General features: G+C 42.4%; 1 protein-coding gene across 1 annotated transcript; it reads right to left on the reverse strand.

Annotated features, from left to right (window-relative positions):
• Positions 1 to 1996: 1996 nt before the first annotated feature.
• On the reverse strand, positions 1997 to 11317 carry AGRP (agouti related neuropeptide). Its single transcript, XM_070953133.1, has 3 exons — positions 11158 to 11317; positions 6414 to 6481; positions 1997 to 2216 (listed from the first exon to the last, which is right to left on the reverse strand). The coding sequence occupies exons 1-3, from the start codon at positions 11315 to 11317 to the stop codon at positions 2025 to 2027; spliced, it is 420 nt and encodes a 139-aa protein (XP_070809234.1). The 3' UTR covers positions 1997 to 2024.
• Positions 11318 to 11595: the final 278 nt, after the last annotated feature.

The following is an 11595-nucleotide window of genomic DNA, read 5'->3' on the forward strand; positions in this document are numbered from 1 at the left end:
CCTCCTGCAGAGCAGACGGTCGGAGGCACCGAACCAAAAGCCTCGGGAGCCGCCAGGGCACCTGCAGAGCCGCCCCGGGGCCTTCGTGTGTGTGTGTGTGGGGGGGGGGGGGGGGTGACTCGCTTTCTGGGCCTGGCTATAAAGTCCCCGCCTTCCTCTCCTTCAGAGGGCAAGGGCCATTCCAGAACGTTCCCTTGTTGGAAAGCCACCGTAATGGCCGAGGGGCCTCTAACCATTTGGGGAAACGGGGTGTGGGAAGGGCACCCCAAAGAAGACGGTGCCAGGAACCCCTGAAACAGCGCAGGAAATGAAAACAGCCTTTTTCCTTAGCAGAGTAAAAAAACCGGAGACAAGTGCTCGGGAGATGATTGCAAGTCTGGGCAGACTGCCAAAAGCTATTACTAAAAATAAAGCAGATCCTTAAGGAATCAGCCTAAAAATAACTCACCGAGGCAAAACCAGAACTCCCATTTCCTGCCCCTTGATAGGATTAACCCCCAGGATAGGAAAGACAAAGGTCCTGGGACAGGATTAATCCATTAAGGCAGGAAGATCCAGGGCAATCACTTCAACCAAAGGCATATATCAAAACCCATCAAACTCTTAGGAGCTTCAAAGGAAAACCAACATAAGGCATGAGTTTGCCTCCCTAATCTGCTTGCAAGCCAGGAACACTCCAGCTGTGTCATTTTTTGCTTCTTGCCTTCCTACATTAAAAGAATTCCACTTCCTGGCAGCTGGCTTCTGCATCCATTTCTTCTCAACATCTGTGGTGTGTCCCAGTTGGGAACGAACCAGGGAAATTTCTTCCAGCAGGTGTTTTGAGGGGACAAAGGCAGCACCTTCCTTAGGTTCTTGGAGGAGATACATTGGGCACCTTTTGCTATCACTAGATGTTACAAGACAGACAAATATCCTGCTGATCTTTCATAGAATGTGTTCTAAAACATTTTTTGCAGCACCAGACTCTACTCCTTTTTCCTGTTTGATCTTTCCTCCCAAATCCCATATTTCTACAACCTGAAAGATAACGAAAGACAAAAGAGATTCTGGAGAATCCTGGGCTGGCAGATACAGTTCATTTAGTGACTGTTCGAAGTTACGATGACACTGCAAAAAGTGACATGACCATTTTTCACACTTATGACTGTTGCAGCATTCCCAAGATCATGTGATTTACATTCAGATGCTTGACAACTGGTTCAGATGATGGTTGCAATGTCTTGGGATCACTTTTTGTGACCTGGCAAGCAAAGTCAATGGGAAAGCCAGAGTCACTTAACAATTCTGTTACTGATTTAACAACTGCAGTGATTCACTTAATAAATGTGGCAACAAATGTCATAAAATGGGGCACAAATTTCTCATTTAGCAACATAAATTTTGCCTCAATTGTCGTAAGTCAAGGACTACCTATAGTATACCTAGGACAAGTTCTCCAGAGACACTCTTTGAGTAATGTTTACATTTGTTTTTTATTCTCTTTGTACTATTTGCCATTCTCATGGGTGTTACCATATTTTTCACATGTATGAGATCTGTTTTTGAGTCACCTCTCTATGTTTTTTAGTTCTGGTTTGGAGAATAGGGAATAGTGCTCCCATTAGAAGAGACCAGAGATAGTTTGGCTCCTGCCTCCTGAGTTGAGGCAAAAGGATATTTTTGTAAATAAAAGATTCTGAACACCATATTCTGGAAAAGAGAAATCCATGGAAAGTAGGGATAGGTTTGAGCAATAAGGTAAAAGTCAGATGATGGCAATGGTGGAAATAAAATGAGAAGTTGGGGACCCTGTTAACACTCCTGTTTCGGTTGAGGTTGGGTGAAAGCTTAGAGATCCTAAATGGTTGAAGCTAAGGCTAAAGTGCTTTTGGCTTTCTGGTTTTACTTAACATAATTAATGAAAAAAAAAAGGTCACATTTCATGAGTTCTTTCTCATAGGTGATTTATTGGAATGTAAAAGGAATATATATGGACCTCACATCTATTCAAGATTAGTAAATGGCAGCCTGCATAATGCAAGCTAGTTCCTGCTACAGGGGAAAGTGCTGCTGAATTTCTTGCAGAAGCAGTTAGCGTTGAAAAAGCGGCAGTAACAAGTGGCACACGGGTCACAGCATGGCAGTTTGTGCCCAAGGCAGGATTCCTGGACACGGACACATCTCCGCGGGGAACGCCCTTCCCGCTCCTGGGCCTCCAGTGCTGCTGACATCATCTGCAAGGACACCACAAAGAGGCTCACAGTGGGGCAACATTTAACACAGGTCTGAGGAGTTCTAAAAGGAAAGTACCTGGAAAATACATTAAAAATGCAAAGTTGCTTTTTGCTAAGGAGAGAAAACCATGCTTGTATGTATGGCAGTTTAATATGTACGTTTTAAAACGAGTGAAGGCATTAACTAGAAAAATAGTTGGGGGCTTTTTTGAATTAGGGTTTATTATTGAATCTCCAAGTCTTGTTTATAGATTATGAATGGGTCTCTAAGAGGGGCGCATGGCCTGGTTAGCCACCAGTGGGCAAACCTGAGTTTCCTATAGCTGCCATCAGTAATGCAGCTTCCCAGGAGGAGAATTGATCAGCCCATATTTTTACCAATTTATTAATGTTTTGAATAAGACACAGCCATGAAAAACACAGCTAAAAGTAAGCCTTAAACTCATGTACTAATATTTTAAAGAAAATATACCGCAGCAACCGAAGAGGATCCAGAACTGTTTCTATTGCAGAAACGGTGTCAGAGACATTAATCTTAAATGCCAGCAGTAGCAGAAACAGCTAAGTCTAAAACTGCTCTGAAAGCCTAAGTTATGATCCGTATCTTAGTCATTTAGGTGCCAGGAGATTAGTTGGGTTAGAAGGGTTAGAACACCATGAGCAGGCATCCTTGCCTGCTCATTCTTCGCTCCGCTCTTCACATATAGGCAGAAAAACTCTTAACTGGTATGCAAAGCTTGAATAAAAATACACCAATGTGGTTTATTTTTATGTTTATACACATGGAGGGAAGCATGCAGTGAGCTAACCCAAGGTTCTGTCTGGGGGCCAGTGCTCTTCAACATCTTCATAAATGATCTAGAAAAGGGGATAGGAGGAGGATAGATTCAAGATTCAGAAGGATCTTGCCAGACTTGAGCATAGGGCATTGGTGAAATCTGGCTGGATCTTTCCAGCTCGCGCGAACCAGTAGCGCCGGTGGTGGGAGGCTGCGCCCACCCACCAAGACGTCATCAAGTCATCACTCTTTTACCCTCTGCACATGCGCAGGAGAGGTACGTGCACACTCCTGTTCCCGAACCAGTAGCAAAGATAAGTGGATTTCACTGCTGGCATAGGGCCTAGCTGATAAGATATAATAGCTCATCCAATTCTACAAAGCATCTGAAGGCAGGACAAGAAACAATGGAGAAATTTCCTGACAGAATAATAAATTAGTTGCCTTCAGAAGTTGTGGTTGCTGCATCACTGGAGGTTTTGAAGAAGAAGGTTTTGTCTGAAACGTATAGAGTCTCCTGCTTGAGCAGGACATTGAATTGAAGACCTCCAAGCTCGCTTCCAACTACCGTATGTTATTCTGTTAAAATGTAATTCAGTAGAGAGAAAAGGTTCTGCACTTAGGTAAGAAAAAACAAATGCACTGGGACAGTATAACCATGGCTGAACAATAGCAACTCTGAGAGGGACCTAGGAGTCCTAATGGACCACCAATTAAATATGAGCCAACAATGTGTGCAACTGCCAAACAAGCCAATACAGTCCTAGGCTGCATCAACAGAGGGATAGTATAGAGCTAAAACCAGAGACATTTTTATTGGGAATATTACCGGAGAAGTATAGTAAAGAAGATACATATTTGATTATTCATATAATAACTGCGGCTAGAATAGTATTTGCAAAAAATTAGAAAGCTGATAAAAATCCCATCAGAAGGTAAGATAATAAAGAGAATTTTAGAATGTGCAGAAATGAACAGATTAACATTGAGAATAAAAGATAAAGAGGAATCGATGTATTTCAAGACATGGGGAAAATTTTATGATTGGTTAGAAAAGACATATGAATAAAGGTATAGAGATAAAATGGATAGGGAAAAGATAAATAAGAGAAAAAAGAATAAAAAGAATAGAAACCCAGATGACACTAGGTAAATGAAAAAGGGGGGGGAGGGAACTATAAAAAGTGTACATGAATGATGAAATAGTTGTAGTTATTAAACAAATAAGAAATTGAAATGAAAATGTATATGAATAGAAAATCGGCTGCTCGGATACCATTCTAGATTGAATTGAAAGTGGAAGCAACAAGGGAGTGGAAAAAGAGAGAGGGGCAGAGAAAGGGGAAAAGGGGAGAAGAGAGGAAAGGAGAGAGGGATAGAAAAGAGGGAAAAGGAGAGGAAGAAAGGGGAGGGGAAAGAAGAGCAGGAGACAGAAAAGGAAGAAGAGTGGGGGAAGGGAAGGGAAAGTAGGAAAGGGAAAGAGGAGGAATGAAGAAAGTAGAAAGGGTCAGAAGAAGGAAGAGAAGGGAAGAAGAAGAGGGAGAGTTGTAAATAAAAGAGGAAATGGTAAAAAGGCAGCCCCAAAAAATTAATAATTAATAATAGTTAAAAGACGAGATGAATGATTAATGATGGATAAGATAAGATAAGATTAATGATGGATAATCTTCCGGGTGCGCTTCAAGGTGTTGGTGACCACCTTTAGGCTTAGGGCCGGGGTATTTGCGAGACCGCCTTCTGCCGCCGATAGCCTCCCACCAACTGGTTTGCTCACACAGAGAGGGCCTCCTCAGGGTGCCGTCGGCCAGGCAGTGCCGGCTGGCGACCCCCAGGGGGAGAGCCTTCTCTGTGGCAGCGCCTGCCCTCTGGAATGACCTGCCCCCTGAGATACGCACGATATCAGACCTCCGGACTTTTCGTCAGGCCCTGAAGACACACTTGTTCCATCTAGCTGGGCTGGCTTGATCCCATCCTCTCAGTTTTAATTGAATTGGTTTTAATTGGGTTATTTTAATTACTGGGCCGAAATTATTTAATTGTTTTTAAACTGTTTTTTAAATTTTATATGTTATGTTTTATCTCGGCTGTGCACCGCCCTGAGTCCTGCAGGAGAAGGGCGGTATAGAAATATAATAAAATAAATAAATAAATAAATAAATAAATAAATAAATAAATAAATAAGAGACTGTACATTTAAATATGCTTATGAGAAATAAAAATAAAAAAAATTCAAAAAAAAAGATAGTATCAAGATCACAAGAAGTGATAGTATTGTTTATTACTGTAGCAGCTAAGCCACACTTGGAATACTGCATCCTATTCTCATCACCATGATACAAAAAAGATGCCGAGACCCTAGAAAAAGTGCAGAGAAGAGCAACTAGGATGATAAAAGGCTGCAGGTTAAATTGTATGAGGACTGGTTGAGGGAACTAGGTAGGTCTAGTCTAATGAATAGAAGAAATAGGGGTGAAATGATAGCCATCTCTGGTACATGAGGGACCACAGAGAGGTGGGGTTGACTTATTCTCCAAAGCACCCCAGGGCAGGACAGGAAACAATAGGTGGAAGCTTGTTAAAGAGAAATCCAACCTGGAACTAAGGAAAAACTTCCTGACAGTGAATGTAACCAACGAAACAATTTGCATCCCAGAGCTGTGGGTGCGCCAAAAGATTGGACAACCATTTTGAGGATTCAGTTGCTTAAAACACTGTTGCTGTGCGCTCCCACATGCCTTAAAGCACAGGGAAGAAGGAGAACTGGTGTGGACAAGTTCAACTGTGATGACTTGAGGATGGGATTTCACTTGGAAGCTGTCAAGATACTTTCTTACAGCCTATTTCCAGATGTTTGACACAATTGTTAAGGAGCTTCCATATCTAAAGTTGCATAAGGGTTCTTCCAGGTGGACAGTCAGCAAACTAATCTGGTTATCAAGAAGTTTCTTCTGCTGTAAGGCAATGGGGACCCTCCAAACATGGCATACTCTGGTCTAAACTGTGAGGATTGCTTTGTGTAAAAATTGATATTCCAACTTTACAGAAAGGCATTCTGTAAAGTTGATCACTTTGCTAACTGATGGATTAGCAAAACATCTGCAAGAAATCCAGTTTAGAAAAATAAGTGGCCAGATTACACCATCAGTCCATGGACCCAGCTGGGCCAAGGCACCCCAGAGTGTAAGGAAAGCCACACCTGAGAAAATGGGCCTTCTGCATGCAAATCATGGGTTATGGAATAGCAAACATTTCTATAGGTTAGAAGCTTTCAGGGCTGGAAAGGAAGGAGCCTCCTCTGGCATCTATAGAGGAGTCTGCAGAGTTCCTATCCATCACAGCAGAAAACAATCAGCAGTTATTTTTTGGAGATTTGCTTTTTGCAGGAGCAGAAAAAATGAGTCAAAAATTATTTAGGTTACCATCATGCTGGCTTCTGGCGCAAGATCATCTTGGACTCTTGGTGTTTCCAGAGCCACTTGTTTAAAATCTGTGAAAGAAAGTAAGAAAGTGAAATTAGATTCCAAGAGCTGAAGGGGTTTGAGAAACCAAACTGGACTAAGGCCTATTTCAGAAGCCCCATAGTATTGTGGGAAAGGAGAAAGGAATTTATTGTTTTTACAGAAATTATAGAAGAGCATACTAGTCTTTGAAATGAATACACTGTGTACTTACCTAATCTCATAAATGTTGCTCAAGCCTAAAGCTGCAAGTAGGAACAAGGGGATGAGAGGTATGTTCAAAACTGGTTTTAGCTAGAATTTGCTGGCATGGTAATTGGATCAGAGACAACCCTCAGAAACCAATAGCTACTAAAGATAAATTGTAAATAAGGGGCAGGGAATAATGTATTCATTTTAGGTGCCTTGGATAGATTGTGACAGCCTGAGTGCTCAGCCAATGAGGAAAAGGTGGGAGGTAAACCTGCAACGGTGAATATAAAGAACATAAACAAAATATATTGATGGCTTGGGGTATGTCCACTGTACCTGCGAGTATGTGATCCACCCTCTTTGCAAAGTAGTAAAATAAAAATTACCATTGTTTTCTTTTATAAGTTTTGGCTTGTACTCATTTCAAAACCTAGACAACGAATCCCACAGTATCAATAAGGCTAACAAATAATTCTCCAACAAACCAATACACTATTAAAACCTCTAGCTTCAAATGCTTAAGAAGTCATCTGCATCCTTCCCATCAGAGGTTGATCTGAAAGCAATTCCAGCAGAGATCCAGGTAGGGGTGGGAAAAGTTCAATGAGAACAACTACCACCCAGGTAATGTAGGCAACTCTGTTCTATCTGTTGAGCTTCATGAGGGTCCATTGGGTATTAAATGTAAGGAAATTGGGAGAGAGATGATAACCCTCTTGGCAAACCTCCAACAGTAGTTCTAAGCAAGAGAAGGCATTGCTCATGAGGATTAGTTCTTGCTAAATAGAACATAGAATATTAGGGTTGGAAGGGGCCTTGGAGGTTCTTCTAGTTCATCCCCTGCCTGTGTCAAGAGACCCTACACCTGACAAAAGGCTGTCCAGTCTCTTCTTGAAAACCTCCAATGATGGAGTACCCACAACTTCTAATGGGAAGCATTCCACTGATTAACTGTTCTCAGTGATAGAAAACTTTTCCTTAGTTCTAGTTTGGCTCATTCCTTGATAGGTTTCGATCGATTACTGGTACTTCTTGTCATGCCCTCAGATGCTTTGGAAAATAAGCCGCCCTCCTCTTCTCTCTGACTATCAGAGAGTCTCTACTCAGACTATCCTATCAGCCCTAGTGTTAGACTAGACTTTCTCAGTTCCCACAATTACTCATGATATGGTTATATTTCAGACCCCTAATCACCTTTGTTGTTCTTCTTTGCACTCTTTCTAGAGACTCACCATCTTTTTTTATTGTGGTGACCAGAAGTACACACAGTATTCCAAGTGTGATCTTACCAGTAAAGTATAAAGTGCTACTGTCACTTCACATGATCCTGAAACTATCCCTCTGCTGATGCAGCCTTGGACTGCATTAGCTTTTTTGCATTAGCTGCAGCACACTACTGGCTCATCCTTAAGTGGTGGTCCATTAGGACGCCTAGATCTGCCTCACTTGTGCTTGCATGGAACCAGGTCATGCCTATTCTGTAACTCTGCATTTGTTTTTTTTTTCTTGCCTATGACCAGTGGTGAAATCCAATTTTTTTTACTACCTGTTCTTGGTGGGCGTGGCTTGGTGGGCATGGCAAGAGAGGTGATATTTGCCGGTTCTCCGAACTACTCAAAATTTCCGCTACCAGTTCTCCAGAACCTGCTGGATTTCACCCCTGCCTATGACCTTACTTCTACCACCACTGAACCGCTTCTTTTTGGAGAGAGCTCATTGTTTGAGTCTGACAAGATCCTTCTGAATCTTGAATCTGTCCTCCTCCTATCCCCTCGTCTAGATCATTTATGAAGATGTTGAAGAGCACTGGCCCCCAAACAAGACCCTTGGAATACCTCACTGCATGCTTCCCACCATGTGGATAAACATAAAAATAAACCAGTTTTACATAGCAGTGGAGAATTTTTCTGCGCTGTGAAGAGTGGAGCGAAGAATGAGCAGGCAAGGGATGCCATGGTGCTGTAACCCTATGGTGGAGCCCAACTAATCTCCTGGCACCTAAATGACTAAGATACGGACCATAACTTAGGCTTTCAGAGCAGTTTTAGACTTAGCTGTTTCTGCCACTGCTGGCATTTAAGATTAGTGTCTCTGACACCGTTTTCTGCAGTAGTAACAGTTCTGGATCCTCTTCGGTTGCTGCAGTATATTTTCTTTAAAATATTAGTAGATGAATGAGGAATAGAGGAATCAGTATGAGAAGACAGATGTTAGATATATATATTTTTGGGGGGATGTTTAATAGTTTTTTTTTTTAACAGGTCTGAATGCTGATGATTATTTCTGGTCATGTTTGGTTGCTTTTTCCATGTGACTGAAATTTGACTATTAGAAGATAATAGAGGACAAAGATGATTAAGGGTTCTAGGACTATCCTATCTGTGGTGCTAGATGGAGTTGCAGTGCCCCAGACAGCCCCAGTGTGCAATTTGGGGTTCCTCCTGGACTCATGACTCATAGAGCAGGGGGAACTGTGGCTCGGAGCACCATTGCACAGCTTCATATGCACCACTTGCAACTCGTCCTAGGTTGGCAGGTTCTGCTCACTGTCACTCATGCCCTAATCACCTCCCAATTGGGTGACTGTAATGTGCTCTACATGGGATGAAGAGTTTCCAGGAACTTCAGCTGACCACAATGCAGCAGCCTAGACAGTGACTGGATGTGTGTTCCTCAGTTAGCACAGTACAACTCTGCTCCATCAGCTGCACCGGTTGCCACACTGGGTCAAGGGGCATGCTTTGACCTTTAATGGCAGGGGGACCAGTTATTTGAAGGATGCCTCTTCCTGATTACATCTCATCCCATGACATTGAGCAAGTGAGACATCCAGAAGGTCCCATCTCTGGGCAGGCCTTCTTCGCTCTCTTCTCTGAAGTGAGCTCAGCTCCATCCCTCCTTATTTACCAAAATCCCCCAATGCCTGGTTTTGTCATCCAGCCTGGTGGGGGAGCTTAGGGGACTGCTAGAGATGGCTCCATTGCTGATTGAATCTCTTCAATTAGTGGATCTGTTCTTTTTTTTTTTAATAAGACTGTCATGACATGTTTATGGTTTTGTTTACTTTTTTGCTAAACATTGCCTAGAGTCACTTCTTGTGAGATGGACAGCCATATAAATTTGATAAATCAATAAACAGGACTTTTTTCGCTTTGCAAATAATTCTTGCTTCCATCAATTCTTATACTGATTTATCTATTTTCATTTATTGGAGATCTCATCAATGTCATGCAATCACCACATTTTTGGTTTTCCTATTGATCCATTCAAACTTCCAAGGAAGTAAGAATTATTTGCAAAGGTGGAAAGACATGAAGAAGTGTAGTGAATCGTGTGGTAAAAGGGACATTTCCGTTATCTCTTATCTTATGTCTTTCATTTTTTTGGATGGTTATTTTTATTCCTTCTTTGGAATTTCATGTGCTGCATCATCTTAATGTCTAGGCATGACTGCACTTTGAAGGAGAAGAAGAGGCAGAACTGGGGGGGGAGGGGGCTGGAGTCAAGAGAGGAATCAGTCTGAAGTAGTTAAGTTACCACAAACAATCAAAGTCTACCCCCCTCCTTCTTCCTTGAATTCCATTGACCAGATTGTTGTGCACAGAGGTGAGCAATAAATCTTCTTAAATGGAACTTAATGTGTGGTTCCGATGCTTTAGCCTGAAACTTTAATATAGTCTTGTCTTTAAATCTCTGTGTCTTTCCACTATTGGAAGGAATGAGGTTGCTTAAATATCTCATTGGTTGTACACTTGGATACTTCTCTCTCATTCACTGGTGGAGCTGGACACAATGTGCAGCAACACCAGAGAAATTGCACCAGTAAGGTTGCCCACAGATAATTGAGGCAACCATTAATGGTTTAGGCAACAAATTGAGGTGACAAATACAAATAACCCCATCAAATTGCCCTGGACTTTGTAAATGATGTTCCTTTCATAGTTTAAGTTTGTACTCATAAACTTATTTTATTTGTTTGTTAGATTTATATCCCATCTTTCCTCCAGGAATCAATACAACAATGATCCAGTAAAGGCTGATCTGAAAAAGAAAGACCCAGCCACACCTCGTCCAGTGAACTTGCACGGCTCACTGTCAAGTGAGCACACACGCACTGTGTGTGCATGTGTACGCGTGTGTGCAAGGCCTGGAGTCTCTCCAGGCCTATCAAAGATGTGTTTCTCTGCTGATCAACAGGAAGACTCTGCTCTGTTAGCTAGAAGACCAAGGGCAGGTGGGTGCTGTTCATGTGGGACGGAGTAGATGTATTTTACAATCTACTGTAAGCTATTTGGTAATCATTCAGTCACACAAACACAACAATTTTTGGCTAACAAAATCAAAACAGCCACCAAGCGAAAACTATCCGGTATGGGAAGGTGTGGGAGTATACAGGAAATTCTCTTCTTTCTAAGAATGAATCCTGTCATTTTTATCAACTTTTTCTATTGACCAACAACCAAACATGGAAACATCTGGAAGCTGCATGGAGAAGACTTCCCACCCCACTTACCTGGGATGTGGACCTCCTTGAGCATCTCAAGGCCTGGGGAACTGGGCCTGCCTGTCTCTTCCAGGACGGGTCCCCTCTCATCCAGATGGCCATGGCCAGAAGCCAGGAAGGCAAGGGTCACCTGTAGGACTCCCAAGGATAGCAGCAGTTGCCTCACCATGATCCCTGCAAGTCACCTGCAGGCCAAGTGGATGGGGAAGAGTTCAGGAGTTGTGGGAGACCCACCTAGAGCCACTAAGTGACAGTCGAGCAGAAAGCTGAGCTTGCCACCTCATGGTCTCCATCCATCACTGCACAAACACACATTCAAGACCCTTCCCAACATCGTCCTTCTACCCATCTCCCTCCTCATTACTCTGCCACAGCAGGTGATTTTCAATTACTCAAAAAACAGAAATGGATGCTGTATATTATTTTCACTTTAAAAAGCACATTTCA

This window comes from Pituophis catenifer, unplaced genomic scaffold (genome assembly GCF_029215685.1).
Source record: "Pituophis catenifer annectens isolate HBS135680 unplaced genomic scaffold, rPitCat1.0.hap2 SCAF_13, whole genome shotgun sequence".
In the NCBI taxonomy this organism is placed as follows: Eukaryota; Metazoa; Chordata; class Lepidosauria; order Squamata; family Colubridae; genus Pituophis; species Pituophis catenifer.